Source organism: Salvelinus alpinus, chromosome 9 (genome assembly GCF_045679555.1).
Source record: "Salvelinus alpinus chromosome 9, SLU_Salpinus.1, whole genome shotgun sequence".
In the NCBI taxonomy this organism is placed as follows: domain Eukaryota; kingdom Metazoa; phylum Chordata; class Actinopteri; order Salmoniformes; family Salmonidae; genus Salvelinus; species Salvelinus alpinus.
This window is the reverse complement of record NC_092094.1, coordinates 10,038,319-10,059,825: the sequence shown is the minus strand read 5'-3', so window position 1 is coordinate 10,059,825 and position 21,507 is coordinate 10,038,319. Positions and strand designations below refer to the sequence as shown.

Below are 21,507 nucleotides of genomic sequence, written 5' to 3'. Positions count from 1 at the left end.
TTAAGAAATATTACAACGAGCAATGTCAGAGTCCCGAATATAAATATATGTGTATATTTATTTATTTAACCTTTATTATAGGATGGTGTGTATAGACATTATGGACAGGAAATGAATAGAAAAGGTGTGTACAGCAGTAGTTATACAGGATGGTGTGTATAGACATTATGGACAGGAAATGAATAGAAAAGGTATGTACAGCAGTAGTTATACAGGATGGTGTGTATAGACATTATGGACAGGAAATGAATAGACAAGGTGTGTACAGCAGTAGTTATACAGGATGGTGTGTATAGACAGTATGGACAGGAAATGAATAGAAAAGGTATGTACAGCAGTAGTTACAGTGGGGCAAAAAAGTATTTAGTCAGCCACCAATTGTGCAAGTTCTCACACTTAAAAAGATGAGAGAGGCCTGTAATTTTCATCATAGGTACACTTCAACTAGGATTTTTAATGAATTTATTTGCAAATTATGGTGGAAAATAAGTATTTGGTCACCTACAAACAAGCAAGATTTCTGGCTCTCACAGACCTGTAACTTCTTCTTTACGAGGCTCCTCTGTCCTCCACTCGTTACCTGTATTAATGGCACCTGTTTGAACTTGTTATCAGTATAAAAGACACCTATCCACAACCTCAAACAGTCACACTCCAAACTCCACTATGGCCAAGACCAAAGAGCTGTCAAAGGACACCAGAAACAAAATTGTAGACCTGCACCAGGCTGGGGAGACTGAATCTGCAATAGGTAAGCAGCTTGGTTTGAAGAAATCAACTGTGGGAGCAATTATTAGGAAATGGAAGACATACAAGACCACTGATAATCTCCCTCGATCTGGGGCTCCACGCAAGATCTCACCCCGTGGGGTCAAAATGATCACAAGAACGGTGAGCAAAAATCCCAGAACCACACGGGGGGACCTAGTGAATGACCTGCAGAGAGCTGGGACCAAAGTAACAAAGCCTACCATCAGTAACACACTACGCCGCCAGGGACTCAAATCCTGCAGTGCCAGACGTGTCCCCCTGCTTAAGCCAGTACATGGCCAGGCCCGTCTGAAGTTTGCTAGAGAGCATTTGGATGATCCAGAAGAAGATTGGGAGAATGTCATATGGTCAGATGAAACCAAAATATAACTTTTTGGTAAAAACTCAACTCGTCGTGTTTGGAGGACAAAGAATGCTGAGTTGCTTCCAAAGAACACCATACCTACTGTGAAGCATGGGGGTGGAAACATCATGCTTTGGGGCTGTTTTTCTGCAAAGGGACCAGGACGACTGATCCGTGTAAAGGAAAGAATGAATGGGGCCATGTATCGTGAGATTTTGAGTGAAAACCTCCTTCCATCAGCAAGGGCATTGAAGATGAAACGTGGCTGGGTCTTTCAGCATGACAATGATCCCAAACACACCGCCCGGGCAACGAAGGGGTGGCTTCGTAAGAAGCATTTCAAGGTCCTGGAGTGGCCTAGCCAGTCTCCAGATCTCAACCCCATAGAAAATCTTTGGAGGGAGTTGAAAGTCTGTGTTGCCCAGCAACAGCCCCAAAACATCACTGCTCTAGATGAGATCTGCATGGAGGAATGGGCCAGAATACCAGCAACAGTGTGTGAAAACCTTGTGAAGACTTACAGAAAACGTTTGACCTCTGTCATTGCCAACAAAGGGTATATAACAAAGTATTGAGATAAACTTTTGTTATTGACCAAATACTTATTTTCCACCATAATTTGCAAATAAATTCATAAAAAATCCTACAATGTGATTTTCTGGATTTTTTTTCTCATTTTGTCTGTCATAGTTGAAGTGTACCTATGATGAAAATTACAGGCCTCTCTCATCTTTTTAAGTGGGAGAACTTGCACAATTGGTGGCTGACTAAATAATTTTTTGCCCCACTGTTTATAGAATAAGCCTTGACTAGAATATAGTATATACATATGAAGTGGCTTAAACAGTATGTAAACATTATTAAAGTGTTCCATGTCTGTGTACGTAGGGCAGACGTCTCCTAAGGTGCAGGGTTGAGTATCTAAATCTAATATACCGTTTAGCAGTTGCTTTTATCCAAGTACACCAACGCTTAAGGTACCCTGACCTGACCTCAACCTCACCTGGCTTGGCCCATGCTGGGTCATCACTACTTACCACAGACACCATAGGCTGATTTTCTCAGACACAGATTAAGTCTCGACCTGGTCTAAAAAGCTATTTCAAAGGAAATTCTCCACGGAGCATGTTTTTGCTCTGAGACTATGCTCTGAGAAACTGTCTCCTACCACAGATGCCATCTGTTCCCTTTACTTCTCTGCAGCAGCATTAAATCAATATGAATGGACAATGACCTTGGTTTTTGTGTGTGTCCCCATACAGAGTTCGTGTGGAGTCAGGAGGAGCCCCAGAACATGGGCCCCTGGTCGTTTGTGGCCCCCAGGTTTGAGAAGCAGCTGGCCTGCAAGGTGAGCCCTGTCCCTGTCTTTGGTTGGTTGTTTTTGTGTGTGGATATTTGACACTTTCATTGAAACAGTTTAGAAATCAGACTGGGATACAGGTAGGTGGGAGCAACCGTGTGAAGGGCGGAGCCGGCGATTGAATCTCGGTGGGGAGTCGTATATATAACTTATAACACTGGGGAGTGTTGCCATTGAAGACACATTTCAGTTGAAGACATTCAGTTGTACAACTGACTAGGTATCTCCCTTTCCTTTCCCATTACACCATGGCTCTGCATGCCCTGCCCCTGTCTGAAGGACCAGGAAAACACAGTATAGATTTACCTGGGTTTACATCTTTGGATATTACTTACCTTGCTTGGAGACTACTAACTTACTTAGGCTAATCTCCTTCGGCCCTATTTGGGACATAAGGTCACAATGAGTTAGAAATCTCTGGATGTTATCTAGTCTGTTGTCACAGTGTCTCCCACATGGATGAAGTGCCATGTGAGAATAAATATTAACCATGCATTTCTTCTTTCCCCTAGCTTCGATTGGTCAGTCGGCCTGCTCTGCCCGCCCCGGCTGTGGGCATCGGAGCGCTCCACCAGCAGCAGAACGAGGCCGTCCTCACCGCCACCTTCTCCTCCTGAGCCACTGGAACAAATGGGGTCCAAGATGGATGCTCCCTCCCAGCACTACTTCATGGAGCTCCAGTAAAACCACATGACATCTCTTCTCTATCCTGGAAATCCAGACTGAATTCAGATCCGTTTTATGTTTGTTTAACTTGTTTCACTGTCGTGATTCAGTCTGGAAGCTAGGCTACCTCTTCTCATCCTCTCCATTCAAATGTTGTCAAAACACAAGTGCTAAAGGGCTGCTTTAAATGTGGCGTATTCAGTTGCTGTTTGTCGTGGGGGTGGGTTTAGCATTATAAAATGGAGTTGGAACTACAAAACAACGTGATGTAGACAGTCAGAAATTGCGTAGAGCAATTATTGTTTTGTTTTTTTAATAAAAATTTTGATTGTGTTCAATTCTCTAGCTGTAAGGCATTATTAGGTTACTGACAAAGAGCAAAACCTAAATATGGTTCAGATTGAGTTATGGCGTTAGACACTAAGTTTACAGCATCATTGTTTTATACATAGATTTTTTTGATTGATCATATAGCCACACAGCAGAGTATTATGATTTGATTTCATTGATCTGACATATGACTGTCCTCTTGTTCAGTCTATCATCTTGTTTCTTCGAGGTAGAAAATTGTCTCAGGTTGTCAATCAAAAGGGCTTAGGCATTCATCAGTGTTGTCTGCATGAGCTGCTGTAGTTTTTCTACTGTTTTCAATGTCAGCCTCAACATCAGTTTGTTATAATAAAATGTCAAAATACTGTTAAAGTGTGAAATTTAAACTTCAAAATATTATTTTGTGTATTTTTGTTTGTGTGTAGAAATCCAAAGATTTTCATTTTGTTTAAATTGTGAAAAAACACTAAGCGAACAACTACTGCGCCTTCAGCACCACGGCTATTTAATATTTCTTTAGGAAAGTTAGGGTTGCTATTTCTCTACAAATTAGTCATATTAATCCCATCTCAGTAGCATTTCTGTTTCATTTTCAGAAGGTTGCATTTGTGGCGGATTCTGTCTTTACTGCTACAGGTACGATTTAAAAAGTTTGATGTAAAAACTGACCATTACTGGATTAGAGTTCTGATTTACTATCTAGTGTTACAAAACTAATGCCACACTCAGACCACTCCCAGGCAGTCCTAGTGTAACCGATGTGAAATGGCTAGCTAGTTAGAGGGGGTGCGCGCTAATAGCGTTTCAATCGGTGACGTCACTCGCTTTGAGACCTTGAAGTAGTGGTTCCCCTTGCTCTGCAAGGGCTGCGGCTTTTGTGGAGCGATGGGTAACGATGCTTCGTGGGTGACTGTTGTTGATGTGCGCAGAGGGTCCCTGGTTCGCGCACGGGTCGGGGCGAGGGGACAGACGTAAAGTTATACTGTTACACTAGCAAAAGTCTTGCTTGAGAAATTGCTCTTAACTAAGAAGCAATTTTTGTTTATTTAAAAAAAAAAAACTTTCATCGAAAACAATCATAGTAAAGGTACTTCATTGGTACCCAGAAATTATTTGATATTGAGATAAAAACGGCTATATTGGACTTTTTTTAAAGGCGGTTCACACCTGCATAACACACATATTTTTTTCATGTAGTTTCCTTAGTATCTACCTTCCATGTTATTACAAAATAGCACTAGATACTATTCTCAAACAGTTGTGCATATGTTATGGGCATATTTATTCTGGTTATCTAAAGCAGATGTTAGACCCAGTCTTGTAATTCCTCTGTTTTTCTTATTGTCAGTAATATAGTAGCATCCTTGAGCTTCTTGAGGGTGACTCAGTTGTACTATGAATTCAAATCAGCATCTATCCACTAAGCCCTTCTGAGAGGATTGGTGTAAACAATATGGCAGTAAATCCATCTTACTCATGAGACAAGTGGAATTGTTGCTATACTACTTATCTCCTTGCTTACAACCATCAAATCCTCTCAGATCTCCACAGGTATCTGGGTGTACGGGCTAGGCCCTCATTTGGGATTCAGGTCTGCCCAGAAAACAGTATTTTCTGTGAGACAGTATTCAATCTTACCCTGAATCCAGTGCATAGGGGGTAGGTGTCAGGGATTGTTTCTGGGCATGGCCTAAAGCTCCAGAATGCTACATTACTACTGGTTGATTTGAAATTCAAGGTGCACTGTAGTAGCAAGGGGTTGATTTGGGATTCAGGGGCCCAGAAATGAATCCGTCTGTCAAGGGAGACAGACAGGAGAGGCTCCATCATCCAATTAACACCTTCTAATAGAACATAAGACTCATTTCACTTCCTTTTAGATTTTCTGACACTATAACAGATCTAATTGGTTTTCTAAATAGACAGCCATTACATTTAACTGAGAGTAGTCTGTCCCTTTTTGTTTTGTGGAGAGAAGAAAAAAAAGATCCTCATAAGTAATTATGATAGGAGATAACTGTTGAACGTGATCTATTCTAAACAGGAGCTGGGCAGGCAGTCTATGCTTCACATGCATGCAGGGAACTGTGACAAGCCTTTTGGATTGGCTGAGGCCATGCATGTTGGATGTGTTTTCCATTCTATTATATGCATACGTAGGAAGGCCTAGGGCAAAAGCAATGCCAGGGGATTTTTAAATACTCCCTCAGGGTTGTCATTTTGTTGTGAGGACTAAGCATAGTTCACTGTCATCATCGTTTTATTCATGTAAAAGCCGTCACTTGCATTGTCCACTATATATATATCTCTCTCTCTCCATTACTTGCTCCAATGACACGAGTCGTGGATTTGGTGCAATGCCAACACTAATCGTTCACTCATACATCCTCATCACGCACACTTTCGGCTACATAAGCACGAGAGGAGAGCGGCCTCCCCAGCCACCCACTCCTTATTGCTATAACAACCAAAGGCGCGGTCAAGCAGGCAGCGTGACTCAATATCGTTTCAATTCAGACGGACACCGACCGACCGACACCTCCAACCAGAGTCATCTTTCTGTCAAGTAACATAGCCTAAACAGAATCCAGAGAGCTATAATTAATTGTTGCAAAGCGAATGAGACAGAATAACGAAGGAGCTCCCCGCCTGTTACGTCAGAGATTAGGCAGTGTTATAACCTGTAGGTAGGCTGCTACGTGTAACTAACTGGTGGTAGGGCTGTAGCCTACTGTAGAGTAGGACACCTTTGCTTTCGCAGCGCAGCGGTTGTATGGATGGGCTGAGCAAAACAAGGTTTAAAACTAACTGGGTGACAATCAGGAAGAAACCCTATTCAGTCCTACTTTTTGTCGACTAGAGACGGGGCACCATCCCCACTGAGTCAGCACAAGAAGGTGACATTCTTTGTGAAGCGGTACCTCTAATCTTCTCACGTCTGTCTTCCCTGTGACGACATGGCGAGTGAGAACGGAGAGTCTGGGGGGGGATCTTGGAAAAAGAATGTCGATGATATCAAGAAGGTATTCGAGTTCAAAGAAGTCCTTGGAACGTGAGTAATAACGGTGTGGTTTACTGTATTATAGAATCTTGTAACAGGTCCTTAAATTACAACTTTGTTGTCGGCTGTCAAGGGGTTTACACTAGATAGCACAGCCACAAAGTCTATCGTTAACCTAATGAATTTTTGTTTCGCTTTTTGGTTTTAATTTAAGGATAAGGTTAGCAGTTTGGTTAGAGGTAGGTTTAAAATCACATTTTATGAAGATAAATTGTAGAAATGGGCATGGTTTATGACTTTGTGGCTGTGGTAACTAGTTTCGACCGCTGTCAATCGATTATACAGTGTAACAGAAGCGGAAATGTCTCTACTCTTGTCAACGAAGCTTAGACAATATGGCATGTGATATTGCCGGCGTACGTGCGATTTTTGCAAATACTAACGATTTGAATGATGCTTTATTATGTCCCTCAAATGTTTATGACATCGACAGTTACTAGACGCAACAATTCAAAAGCACGTGCTCAAACTGTCAATAATAGGTATATTCTATGGCAGGAGTTCGATGGAAAAGCGGTCTGGTCCGCCTCTATAGTTGGTAGCGCAACGCCAGGGTTGTGGGTTCGATTCCCACGTGGGACCAGTACGAGAAAAAGAAAGTACGAAAATGTACTCACTCACTACTGTAAGTCGCTGTGGATAAGAGCGTCTGCTAAATTACAATTTAAAAAAATATATATTTATCAATATCAGAGATCAAAAGGTTATAGAACAGGTCCAAGGTGATGTGGCAATGCACCTGCATTACAGAATAGATTATCTTGAGGTTTTCTTATTAATTTACATGCCGTATGTAATCAGAAATACATGAGTTAGCATCTGTTATTAAATGCATTGACAGGACTCTGTGAATGGTAGTCATTGTTTCAGCATCAAAATGGTCAGAAGAATTGGATTGTCAGTTGCTGCCTGCTGATGAAAATGCATTATCTGATGTCTAGTCAGACTGGATAACATTGAATAGATACAGAAGATTTCTGGTGCTGAATTATGATCATGTCTAATCTGTATTTAATTGTGATAATACGAAAGGCACTTGCCCATCGGGCAAGTCAGGAGTATATATTGGTTACCCAAAGATTATGACCACTTCACTTGCCCAAAAATGTAAAAAATAAATAAAAAAAGTTGCTATTTTCACCTACACACAGGGGGAAAACAGAAAGACCAGACTACTGGAATTCTAAACATTTTGGTTGTTATCAGAATGAAAAAACACCTGCCCAATAGGTGCAACCTCAGAGCAGGCTCAACCTGCGTAACTGCTCAGGTCACTTGCCCCTGGCAATAGACTCTTAGGGGGGGAAAAGGTGCTATCTAGAACCTAAAAGGGTTTTTCGGATGTCCCCATAGGAGAACTCTTTTTAGTTCCAGGTAGAACCCTTTTGGGTTCCATGTAGAACCTTTTCCACAGTGGGTTCAACGGTTCTACATGGAACCTAGAAGGGTTCTCATATGGGGACAGCTGAAAAACCCTTTTGGAATTCTTTTTCCCCCTAAGAGTGTAGGGTCAATCCCTGCATGTAATGCTGTCTTCTTTATCAGCAGTCTGCTGTAACATCATCTTTACTCTGACATGTTGCCTGGCAATTTTACAGATCCCTCTGGGAGTATGGAACATTTTCATTATCATCAGAGACTAACTTACAAATATATACACCACACACACACACACACACACACACACACACACACACACACACACACACACACACACACACACACACACACACACACACACACACACACACACACACAACCTTGCAACAAGTCGGTATGAAGCTGGTGATGTTTGTGCATGGCTTTCATCAGCCGTTAGTTCTTCATTCTTGTTATTCTCTTGTGCTTCCACTACTGTACTACTTCAGAGCAGACAAATTCCTCCAGAGTTTATTTTGGTCTTCCAGTTAGTGCTGCTTGACTTATGGCAGTTTTGCTGTGGGTGAGTTATGATGCAGACAGGGAGCATGTAAGTACTCACTTTGAAGGGCAAATTCCCCAAATGGTAGACTGGAAGACGAGCCTTCCAAAAACTCTCTCTGCCTCTAAACGATTTTTCAAGATTTTCATCAAGGGCCGGGGTGTTGACATATTGTTTTGATCAGCCCTGGGAAATTGGTATCAAGCAGGACAAGTATGCCACTCTTAACTTCAATAAACTGACCCTGCTGGTCTCCATTCACCAGGGTCAACATGGGGATCAGGATTCAGGGGTCGATTTCAATTCAGTCAGGAAGTGTAAACTGAAATTGAATTGGAATGTCAGGTTGCTTCCTGAATTGACTGCATTGAAATGTAAATGGACCCAACCCTGATGGCGATGGCTATTTGCCTTGACTAGAGCTAAACCATAAACAGCTATGGAGATATCCCTTCATCGTGGCTTAGCCTGTTTGTTGTTCAGAATCCGAGATAATTCTCAATATGCTACATCTCTTAGGCTAAGTCGCATTCAGATTGCACACTTTTTGGCTTAGCCCAGGGCTAAGAAAGAACATGCGGTTTGAAAGCCCTTAATTTTCCCTAATTTTCCCTCCTCCCTCAACCTCATATGGATCTGTGTTCCACCCTGTCCTTCTCCTGATGTACAGCCTGTCCTTCTCCTGAGGTACAGTCTGTCCTTCTCCTGAGGTACAGCCTGTCCTTCACCTGAGGTACAGCTTGTAACTCTCATCATCATCGGGGAGGAGCAACTTGTTCCCATCAGCATCTTGACTTGAACACACGACTGTGACCCCTGGCTTGGGTCACACGATGCCCTAACACAAATCCACTCCACTCTATTCTTTCCCACTCAATTCCACTCTATTCCACTCCATTCCATTCAACTATGTTGTCCTTGCAGGGATATTCATCCAGGAGTACATAAGACCATTGAGGATGGTTACAAGTTTGTATTTGAAAACCACTTCTAAGACACATACGTTCCCGAACTCACTTCAGTCACACTAATAAGGAAACTCACTGGGCTGGTAGCTGGCACATACACAGATCAAATACACCGCTGGGCTGGTAGCTGGCACATACACAGATCAAATACACCGCTGGGCTGGTAGCTGGCACATACACAGATCAAAAACACCGCTGGAACGCCCATTAAGGTGGTTACATGTCCTAATCATTTGAAAGATTGTTCAGAAAACTAGGTGTTTTAATCGGCGTGTGCTTACTTCGATTTTGACCTTACGCCGATTAGGATAAGCAGAGTAAGGTGTTTACGTGACTATTGCATAATCTGCCTAATGCCATAATCTGTTTTAATATTGAATTATTACTGTGCATGTAAACATATTTAATGAAGTACACAGTTAAGAATAACATGTGTTGCATAATCATATAGGCGCAGTGTATTCAGGGAGTGGGCGATCATAATGGCAGGAAGTTGCGATGCCCCCATCTGTTTTTATTCTTAGCTGTGGATGTGAATGGCCTCGTCTAAACACCTGTGAATCATCATCATGAGTTGCTGTCTCAACAGTGGATAGGTTAAACACCAGTCATCTCTACATACTTTTTTACAAACACACACCCACACACCCACACACCCACACCTCAAGTCCCATGTCAACACCACAGAGGCCCAGGTCGGCCATTCCTGCTCCCGGTAGCTCCTGCTGTGTTGTGTATAAGCAGACCCAGTAGGTAGTGTGTGTTGTGTGTGTGTAGTGTATGCAGTGAGTTAGCTTCCAGGTTGAGACAGCCCTGGCAGCTATTACATATATGCACATAGCACTGTCTCCTCCTCCTCCTCCTCCTCCTCCTCCTCCTCCCGATTCCTCGTTCAGCCAAGAGGCTTTGACTACTTGGGGATTAAGAATAGACTGATCTAGGAAGGAGGAGTGAGGCACAGAGACAGGAAGAGACTCAGATTATCTCCTTCCCCTCCTCCTCCACTTCAGGCTTCCCCATCAGTGTCCAATAGGGATCATCTGTTCTCACTTGTCCCTGACTGAACCACCTCAAACCCCTAGCATCTACCCTTTCTAGGCCCTAGACACTTTTAGACCAGAAAGGTTGGATAGTTTATTAGGTAGACCTATGAGCCATATGGTAAAACCTTCAGAGTAGTTTATTACATGGAAATGTTAAACTACCATCATACTACTCATACCTATTCAATCCTTTAAGATCTAGGAGCTAGTGTGTAGGGGTTAGGGTAGGAGCTAGTGTGTAGGGGTTAGGGTAGGAGATAGAGGGTAGGATTTAGGGTAGGAGCTAGTGTGTAGGGGTTAGGGTAGGAGCTAGTGTGTAGGGGTTAGGGTAGGAGCTAGTGTGTATAGGTTAAGGTAGGAGCTAGGAGCTGGTGGGTAGGGGTTAGGGTAGGAGCTAGTGTGTAGGGGTTAGGGTAGGAGCTAGGAGCTGGTGGGTAGGGGTTAGGGTAGGAGTTAGGAGCTAGTGTGTATGGGTTAGGGTAGGGGTTGGTGTGTAGGTGTTAGGGTAGAAGCTAGTGGGTAGGGGTTAGGGAAGGACTAGGAGCTAGGAGCTAGTGGGTAGAGGTTAGGGTAGGAGATAGGAGATAGGGGTTAAGGTAGGAGCTAGTTTGTAGGGGTTAGGGAAGGACTAGGGGCTAGTGGGTAGGGGTTAGGGTAGGAGATAGAGTGTAGGGTTAGGGTAGGAACTAGTGTGTAGGGGTTAGGGTAGGAGCTAGTGTGTAGGGGTTAGGGTATGAGCTAGTGTGTAGGGGTTAAGGTAGGACTAGGAGCTACTGCATAGGGGTTTGGATAGGAGCTAGTGTGTAGAGTTAGGGTAGGAGATAGTGTGTACTGTTAGGGTTGGAGCTAGTGTGTAGGGGTTAGGGTAGGAGCTAGTGTGTAGGGGTTAGGGTAGGAGCTAGTGTGTAGGGGTTAGGGTAGGAGCTAGTGTGTAGGGGTTAGGGTACAAGCTAGTGTGTAGGGGTTAGGGTAGGAGCTAGTGTGTAGTGGTTAGGGTAGGAGCTAGTGTGTAGGGGTTAGGGTAGGAGCTAGTGTGTAGGGGTTAGGGTAGGAGCTAGTGTGTAGGGGTTAGGGTACAAGCTAGTGTGTAGGGGTTAGGGTAGGAGCTAGTGTGTAGTGGTTGGGTAGGAGATAGTGTGTAGGGGTTAGGGTAGGAGCTAGTGTGTAGGGGTTAGGGTAGGAGCTAGTGTGTAGGGGTTAGGGTAGGAGCTAGTGTGTAGAGGTTAGGGTAGGAGCTAGTGTGTAGGGGTTAGGGTAGGAGATAGTGTGTAGGGGTTAGGGTAGGAGCTAGTGTGTAGGGGTTAGGGTAGGAGCTAGTGTGTAGGGGTTAGGGTAGGAGCTAGTGTGTAGGGGTTAGGGTAGGATCTGGTCTATAGGGGGAGGGATGAAGTGCAAAGTGTTTCGGGGTAATCGGGTTGTTTCTGGACAGGCTCATAATCTCCACAATGTTACCATTCAACAGTGCACAGATATGAGATGAGGAGCAACATCTTAGCATGGAAAAAGACAGGTTGAATTGTCACTGTTGTGACATCAGTGTTGACTTTCACAGCTTCATCATACCACCCTGACACAAACATCACACATCAGACGTTTGTTTAAACAAAAATAATATTATATTCTGTTCTATTACATTCTGTCCTGTCCTACCCTGTTCTGTCCTATTCTGTCCTGTCCTATCCTCTCCTATTCTGGCTTATTATGTCATATCCTGTCCTGTCTGTCCAACCTATTCTGTCCTGACCTGTTCTGTCCTCTCCTATTCTATCCTATCCTGTCCTGTTCTGTCCTGACCTGTTCTGTCCTCTCCTGTTCTGTCCTCCCCTATTCTGTCCTATTCTGTCCTATTCTGTTCTGTCCTGTCCTATTCTGTCCTATCCTGTTCTGTCCTCCCCTATTCTGTCCTATTCTGTCCTATCCTGTTCTGTCCTCCCCTATTCTGTCCTATTCTGTCCTATTCTGTTCTGTCCTGTCCTATTCTGTCCTATCCTGTTCTGTCCTCCCCTATTCTGTCCTATTCTGGCCTATTCTGTCCTATTCTGTTCTGTCCTGTCCTATTCTGTCCTTTCCTGTTCTGTCCTCTCCTATTCTGTCCTATTCTGTCCTATCCTGTTCTGTCCTACCCTATTCTGTCCTATTCTGTCCTATCCTGTTCTGTCCTTTCCTGTTCTGTCCTCCCCTATTTTGTCCTATTCTGTCCTATTCTGTCCTATCCTGTTCTGTCCTATCCTATTCTGTCCTATTCTGTCCTATCCTGTTCTGTCCTATCCTGTTCTGTCCTCCCCTATTCTGTTCTATTCTGTCCTATTCTGTTCTGTCCTCTCCTATTCTGTCCTATTCTGTCCTATTCCGTCCTGTTCTATCCTGCCCTGTTTGTGTTGAGAAACAGAATGGATTGCACCTGTCAGCCGGCCATTCCACTGATCTGTAGGAGAGGAACAATATTATAAAGTAGATGTCAGGGTCCGTGGATCAATAGCAGAATGGGATTATGTTTGTGAACACCCTCCGCAGCACAGCAGCTGTGTCTGTGTGTGCATCCCGAATGGCACCTTAATCCCTATAGAGGGCCTTGGTCAGAAGTAGTGCATGATGTAGGGAATAGGGTGCCATTTGAGATGCAGACCATAGAGATAGCCCTGTAATGGTGTTACGGTATGTTTTCATCTGTTCTCATGCTGCTAGTCAGTCGTTATCTAATGAGATCTGCTGTGTCACTAAAGCCATCAGGTCTATCACCGTCACAGTCTCTCTCTTTCTCTCTCTGTCTTTCTGTCTCTCTCTCTGCCTCTCTCTGTCTCTCTCTGTCTCTCTCTGTCTCTCTCTGTCTCTCTCTGTCTCTCTCTGTCTCTGTCTCTGTCTCTCTCTGTCTCTCTCTGTCTTTCTGTCTCTCTCTCTGTCTCTCTCTGTCTCTGTCTCTCTCTGTCTCTCTCTGTCTCTGTCTCTCTTTCTCTCTCTCTCTCTCTCTCTCTCTCTCTCTCTCTCTCTCTCTCTCTCTCTCTCTCTCTCTCTCTCTCTCTCTCTCTCTCTCTCTCTCTCTCTCTCTCTTTCTCTCTCTGTCTTTCTGTCTCTCTCTCTCTCTCTCTGCCTCTCTCTGTCTCTGTCTCTCTCTCTGTCTCTCTGTCTCTGTCTCTCTCTGTCTCTCTCTGTCTCTGTCTCTCTTTCTCTCTCTCTCTCTCTCTCTCTCTCTCTCTCTCTCTCTCTCTCTCTCTCTCTCTCTCTCTCTCTCTCTCTCTCTCTCTCTCTCTCTCTCTCTCTCTCTCTCTCTCTCTCTCTCTTCAGGTCTAATTCCAGTGCTTTAAGCTGTTGGTATTTTCAGGTAGTGAATAAGTGTCCTCAGCAGTGAGCCCTGCTCCAGATACCATGTGAGCTGACCTAAATGGTTAACTGACGATGCAGCCCGGTCGCAGATCGGTGCCTGCTCTTGCGTTCTCCCTTGCTGCTGTTGTTGTCAAGAGAAACATGCTTGGAACTGCAATTCCATAAGGAGTTGGTAAGAGAGCAGAAACAGACCAACTAATGATGATGATGATGCACTGGTCAGAGAAACATTTAGAATTATGAACTAATACATACTCATACAGTTCCCTCTTAAACTGATCCCATCTGTGCAGGACAATTAGATCACTATGAAACAGGTGACCACTGTAACCACATTCACTATCAGTGGAGAGCACTATAGTACACATATCAGTTTAAAGCAGGGGTGTCAAACACGGCAATTTTGATCTAAACTGTGTATAAATGATAAAGGACCTACATTCATACTGTATCTTGACTGTGTCCAATCACAGAAATGAAAGCTAGACAGTCAGGGAGCAGTGAAAATTGCCAAAACGATGGATAAAGGACTATGTTTTGCAAATTTGACAAGGAGGAAATATAACCTCCGGACCTCGTTGAAGACCGAATGCAAGGCCCTCTGAGCCCCAGTACAGCTGCACACAGCGCCCTCTGAGCCCCAGTACAGCTGTAAGCAAGGCCCTCTGAGCCCAGTACAGCTGCCAGCAAGGCCCTCTGAGCCCCAGTACAGCTGCCCACAGGGCCCTCTGAGCCCCAGTACAGCTGCCAGCAAGGCCCTCTGAGCCCCAGTACAGCAGCCAGCAAGGCCCTCTGAGCCCCAGTACAGCTGCCAACAAGGCCCTCTGAGCCCCAGTACAGCTGTCAGCAAGGCCCTCTGAGCCCCAGTACAGCAGCCAGCAAGGCCCTCTGAGCCCCAGTACAGCTGCCAACAAGGCCCTCTGAGCCCCAGTACAGCTGCCAGCAGGGCCCTCTGAGCCCCAGTACAGCTGCCAGCAGGGCCCTCTGAGCCCCAGTACAGCTGCCAGCAGGGCCCTCTGAGCCCCAGTACAGCTGCACACAGGGCCCTCTGAGCCCCAGTACAGCTGTAAGCAAGGCCCTCTGAGCCCCAGTACAGCTGCCAGCAGGGCCCTCTGAGCCCCAGTACAGCTGCCAGCAAGGCCCTCTGAGCCCCAGTACAGCTGCACACAGGGCCCTCTGAGCCCCAGTACAGCTGCCAACAGGGCCCTCTGAGCCCCAGTACAGCTGCACACAGGGCCCTCTGAGCCCCAGTACAGCTGCCAGTAAGGCCCTCTGAGCCCCAGTACAGCTGCCTGCAGGGGTTTGGAGTGTGCCAGACAGAGCAGAGGGATAGCTATCTGGAGAGAGAGGAGATTGGGCAGTAATCGCCCGTATCAAAACAGTAACAGTCGGGTGCTCCCAAGAGATTTCTGGCTTAGCCGCGATCTTTAGAACAGATTTAGTTGAAGCCTCTCTGGCAGTTCTTTCTCTCTCTCTACCCTCACTTTTGTATTTTTTACATTTGGTAAGGAGTGACTATACTAGCCAGCTCTTATCGTTCTCGGGCCAGTCTCAGCCAAACTAATCTCCAATAAGAAAGATTAGAAGGATTATTTCCCCCATTTAATCAAGAGTCTGACTAGTCGAGCCCAGAGCAAACATTCCGGGAAAGCAACCGCAGGCCAGGGCCAGAGATCATAGCAACAACATATAGGCCTAACATGCCACTAGTGTTGATGCAGTAGCAGATACTGGACAGCATAGCAGTGGTGTGTTAGTAACAATGATGTATATAAACTCTAGATTGCTGATGCTATGTAATTGCCAATGAGAGGCTTTGAAGCCATCGGTCGACCATATTGGCACTCCTGGGATCAAACCCCAGGCTGTAGTGGCGCCTCAGCACTGTGATGCAATGCACCGCTGCACCATTCGGTGCCCCTCTCACATAATGTCATTTAAAAGTATCCAATAAGGTGTATGTAATAGAATATATGTGGCAAAAATAAATGTAGACATTAATAAAGGCATTTCTATAGCTTCCAAAATAGTCATCTAATGTATATATAAATCATTGGTTAGTAATAATAAGTATGAGGGGATGTTTTATTCATCTCAGGACTAATAGATTTTGCAAATCATAATTTGCTGTACAGCAGGTATAATGCCTGTATGAAGTTATCATTAACTGATTTACGTTGTGCTATGACACACCTTTGACAACCTATGACACGCCTATGACAACCTATGACACGCCTATGACACGCCTATGACAACCTATACCACATTGCCAGTCTCAAGTACTCTCTGTTTTCTGTAAATACAGAATCAATCAACCCTCTTATGATGATGCCTGTTACTTGTCTTGGTGAATGTTGGCATAACACTGTAGTGTAGCCTACAGGATTGGGGTCTGTTCCATTTCAATTCAGTCCTTCCTAAATGGAAAGTTCATACCACTGTAGTGTAGCCTACAGGATTGGGGTCTGTTCCATTTCAATTCAGTCCTTCCTAAATGGAAAGCTCATACCACTGTAGTGTAGCCTACAGGATTGGGGTCTGTTCCATTTCAATTCAGTCCTTCCTAAATGGAAAGCTCATATGCTATCCGAGCAGCTAACCGATCGCTGCAGCTGTACATAGTCCATCTGTAAACTACCCACCCAATTTACCTACCTCACCCCCCATACTGCTTTTATTTATTTACTTTTCTGCTCTTTTGCACACCAGTATCTCTTCTTGCACATGATCATCTGATGATTTATCACTCCAGTGTTAATCTGCTAAATTGTAATTATTTGATTTATTGCCTACCTCATGCCTTTTGCACACATTGTATATAGATTCTCTTTTTTTTTTTCTTTTCTACCATTTTATTGACTTGTTTATTGTTTACTCCATGTGTAACTCTGTGTTGTCTGTTCACACTGCTATGCTTTATCTTGGCCAGGTCGCAGTTGCAAATGAGAACTTGTTCTCAACTAGCCTACCTGGTTAAATAAAGGTGAAATAAATAAAAAATAAATAAAAAAATACCACTGTAGTGTAGCCTACAGGAATGGGGTCTGTTCCATTTGAACTCTTCCTAAATTGAGAGCGCATAACACCATGTAGGCCTTATCATCAACCGGGTGCTGATTTAGTTGCTCAACAGCAGGGCAGTAATCATCACTTTGAGGGAATTTTGGCAAGACTTTAGCCTGCTGCAGGAATTATAATTAAACAACAGACGGGTTAGCTGAGAATGTCACGAAAAACAATGCGTACGATTCAATGGGGCAGAAGTCCCTGTGTTGTGATTCTGGATGGCCAGATAGCTAGCAACAATGACAATAAACTGCCATGTGGTGAATCGTAAGTGGCCCGTTTCAGTTATTTTCATCTTGTTCTTGATACCATGTCTTGTTTTGAGGTGTTTTGACTGATATCATGGCTATGCTAATATGGATAAAATTCGCATGCTAGCTAACCAACAACTTTAACGATGTATTTGAGAGACAACAAGTGCTCATAGTGCAAGTTTATTTATCCATTCAATAAACATTGGAGACAAATTATAGTTTGCATTTTGTCAACAGTCTAAGCCAACCCCGTCTGTTTTGCCCCATAGTTGCTAAACAACCAACCCATCTAAGGCCAGAAGGGGTGTGGTATATTGGCCGACATACCACGGCTACTGGTTACCAACATAATTGGAACAGTAAACAAGTGTTTTTGGGTAATACCTGTAGTATATTGTCTGATATACACACAGCTGAAATATTGTTTCAGCTAATCAGCATCCAGGACCAAAATACCCGGTGTCTAATTCAGTTGTAATGCATTCTAAGATCTGTCATTAGAATGTCTGAACCTCTTAACCTCTTATATAACCTCCATTGTGACCCTGACTAAATTACAGCCATTTCTACATACAGACATAACATATTAACATATTATACGCCTCAGACATGGCTTGTTTTGGTAAATGTTGGCATAAAACAATGTAGTATTAACTGAATAGTTCTGACAAAGACAAATGTCTTGAACTACATCAATTTGCAAACCGTACTAGTGACTGTACTAGTGACTGTACTAGTGACCGTACTAGTGACCGTACTCGAGGAAGGTTGTGTTCTGTCCGACTGTTCTTCAGCCAAACGCTGACCATGAGTCCTAAAGTGAGTTGTAGTTCCATTAGACCATGCTCCACTCCACCCGGATTCCATTAGACCATGCTCCACTCCACCTGGATTCCATTAGACCATGCTCCACTCCACCTGGATTCCATTAGACCATGCTCCACTCCACCTGGATTCCATTAGACCATGCTCCACTCCACCTGGATTCCATTAGACCACGCTCCACTCCACCTGGATTCCATTAGACCACGCTCCACTCCACCTGGATTCCATTAGACCACGCTCCACTCCACCTGGATTCCATTAGACCATGCTCCACTCCACCTGGATTCCATTAGACCATGCTCCACTCCACCTGGATTCCATTAGACCATGCTCCACTCCACCTGGATTCCATTAGACCATGCTCCACTCCACCTGGATTCCATTAGACCATGCTCCACTCCACCTGGATTCCATTAGACCATGCTCCACTCCACCTGGATTCCATTAGACCATGCTCCACTCCACCTGGATTCCATTAGACCATGCTCCACTCCACCTGGATTCCATTAGACCATGCTCCACTCCACCTGGATTCCATTAGACCACGCTCCACTCCACCTGGAATCCATTAGACCATGCTCCACTCCACCTGGATTCCATTAGACCATGCTCCACTCCACCTGGATTCCATTAGACCATGCTCCACTCCACCTGGATTCCATTAGACCATGCTCCACTCCACCTGGATTCCATTAGACCATGCTCCACTCCACCTGGATTCCATTAGACCACGCTCCACTCCACCTGGAATCCATTAGACCATGCTCCACTCCACCTGGATTCCATGAGACCATGCTCCACTCCACCTGGATTCCATGAGACCATGCTCCACTCCACCTGGATTCCATTAGACCATGCTCCACTCCACCTGGATTCCATTAGACCATGCTCCACTCCACGTGGATTCCATTAGACCATGCTCCACTCCACCTGGAATCCATTAGACCATGCTCCACTCCACCTGGATTCCATTAGACCATGCTCCACTCCACCTGGATTCCATTAGACCATGCTCCACTCCACCTGGATTCCATTAGACCATGCTCCACTCCACCTGGAATCCATTAGACCATGCTCCACTCCACCTGGATTCCATTAGACCATGCTCCACTCCACCTGGATTCCATTAGACCATGCTCCACTCCACCTGGATTCCATTAGACCATGCTCCACTCCACCTGGAATCCATTAGACCATGCTCCACTCCACCTGGATTCCATTAGACCATGCTCCACTCCACCTGGAATCCATTAGACCATGCTCCACTCCACCTGGAATCCATTAGACCATGCTCCACTCCACCTGGAATCCATTAGACCATGCTCCACTCCACCTGGAATCCATTAGACCATGCTCCACTCCACCTGGAATCCATTAGACCATGCTCCACTCCAACTGGATTCCATTAGACCATGCTCCACTCCACCTGGAATCCATTAGACCATGCTCCACTCCACCTGGATTCCATTAGACCATGCTCCACTCCACCTGGAATCCATTAGACCATGCTCCACTCCACCTGGATTCCATTAGACCATGCTCCACTCCACCTGGAATCCATTAGACCATGCTCCACTCCACCTGGATTCCATTAGACCATGCTCCACTCCACCTGGATTCCATTAGACCATGCTCCACTCCACCTGGATTCCATTAGACCATGCTCCACTCCACCTGGATTCCATTAGACCATGCTCCACTCCACCTGGATTCCATTAGACCATGCTCCACTCCACCTGGATTCCATTAGACCATGCTCCACTCCACCTGGAATCCATTAGACCATGCTCCACTCCAACTGGATTCCATTAGACCATGCTCCACTCCACCTGGATTCCATTAGACCATGCTCCACTCCACCTGGATTCCATTAGACCATGCTCCACTCCACCTGGAATCCATTAGACCATGCTCCACTCCACCTGGATTCCATTAGACCATGCTCCACTCCACCTGGAATCCATTAGACCATGCTCCACTCCACCTGGAATCCATTAGACCATGCTCCACTCCACCTGGAATCCATTAGACCATGCTCCACTCCACCTGGAATCCATTAGACCATGCTCCACTCCACCTGGAATCCATTAGACCATGCTCCACTCCAACTGGATTCCATTAGACCATGCTCCACTCCACCTGGAATCCATTAGACCATGCTCCACTCCACCTGGATTCCATTAGACCATGCTCCACTCCACCTGGAATCCATTAGACCATGCTCCACTCCACCTGGATTCCATTAGACCATGCTCCACTCCACCTGGAATCCATTAGACCATGCTCCACTCCACCTGGATTCCATTAGACCATGCTCCACTCCACCTGGATTCCATTAGACCATGCTCCACTCCACCTGGATTCCATTAGACCATGCTCCACTCCACCTGGATTCCATTAGACCATGCTCCACTCCACCTGGATTCCATTAGACCATGCTCCACTCCACCTGGATTGTCCAGCTAGCAGTGACTTTCCATCCAATAGATTATATAAGCGGACCACTAAAGCATCTTACACAAGATGATTCTCTGTGATTACTCTGACTCAGCAGCTATAGCAGCACAGGCCCTGACTGAAGCACTCACACACACAAACTCACACACACACACACACAAGCCCGTACACACACACCAACTCTAGCCTACCTCAGCCCCCGTGAAAAAACAGCCCCCAAAACCACTTCAGACTTTTACATTTACATATATTTGCATAATTGCCAACAGTTGTTATGCTAGTGCCATTTTTAGAGAGAAGAAAAACCAGCACACTGCACCTGTCAGTATCGTACGTTTGAACATTTCCTAAGGGCACTTCAGTTAAAGAATCTTAGTTAAAGAATCTTGGTTAAAGAATCTTAGTTAAAGAATCTTAGTTAAAGAATCTTAGTTAAAGAATCTTTGTTAAAGAATCTAAGTTAAAGAATCTAAGTTAAAGAATCTAAGTTAAAGAATCTTAGTTAAAGAATCTAAGTTAAAGAATCTTTGGATGAGTTACGTGTCTTGTTACAGGCTTATTGCATAGTGTCCCTCCTCAGCAGCCCTTCAAGGTTTTTTTAAAGAGGTTGAATACCCACCAGTCAGCTTCAAGTTAAATCACATTTTATTTGTCACATGCGCCGGATACCACAGGCCTTACAGTGAGATGCTAACTTACATGGTCTTTCCCCACAATGCAGTTAAATAAGAACATAGAAACACACAACAATGAAGCTATATACAAGGAGTACGAACTCCATATCAATGTGCAAAGGGTACAAGGTAGTTGAGGTAGATATGTACATGTAGGCAGTGGTAAAGTGACTAGTCATCGGGATAGATCATCAGAAGAAGTCGCTTAGCTAGCATCTTACCCTGGTCTCCAGATGCTGTGTACAGGAAGTCATACACAGCGATGCAGGTGTGTCCAATTGGGGTTGGAAACCAGATCTCTAATGTGGCATAAGACAGGGTTAGGCCACTCAGCTAAAGGCATTATAGCTTTAGAAGCTAACGTACATTTACTTATCCTGCAGGTATAGCTCACAGAGGCAACACACACACACACACACACACACACACACACACACACACACACAC

General features: G+C 44.7%; 2 protein-coding genes across 2 annotated transcripts in view; both read left to right on the top strand.

Moving 5' to 3' along the window:
• LOC139584271 (2-oxoadipate dehydrogenase complex component E1-like) overlaps window positions 1-3,835 on the top strand; it is a 40,039-nt gene extending 36,204 nt beyond the window's left edge. The window contains exons 17-18 of the mRNA XM_071415909.1: window positions 2,377-2,462; window positions 2,987-3,835. Coding sequence (XP_071272010.1) covers window positions 2,377-2,462; window positions 2,987-3,091 — 191 coding nt within the window. The 3' untranslated portion in view covers window positions 3,092-3,835. The remainder of the gene's footprint in view (window positions 1-2,376; window positions 2,463-2,986) is intronic.
• Window positions 3,836-5,933: 2,098 nt separating this feature from the next.
• LOC139584270 (calcium/calmodulin-dependent protein kinase type 1D-like) overlaps window positions 5,934-21,507 on the top strand; it is a 58,914-nt gene continuing 43,340 nt past the window's right edge. Inside the window, exon 1 of the mRNA XM_071415908.1 lies at window positions 5,934-6,522. Coding sequence (XP_071272009.1) covers window positions 6,428-6,522 — 95 coding nt within the window. The 5' untranslated portion in view covers window positions 5,934-6,427. The remainder of the gene's footprint in view (window positions 6,523-21,507) is intronic.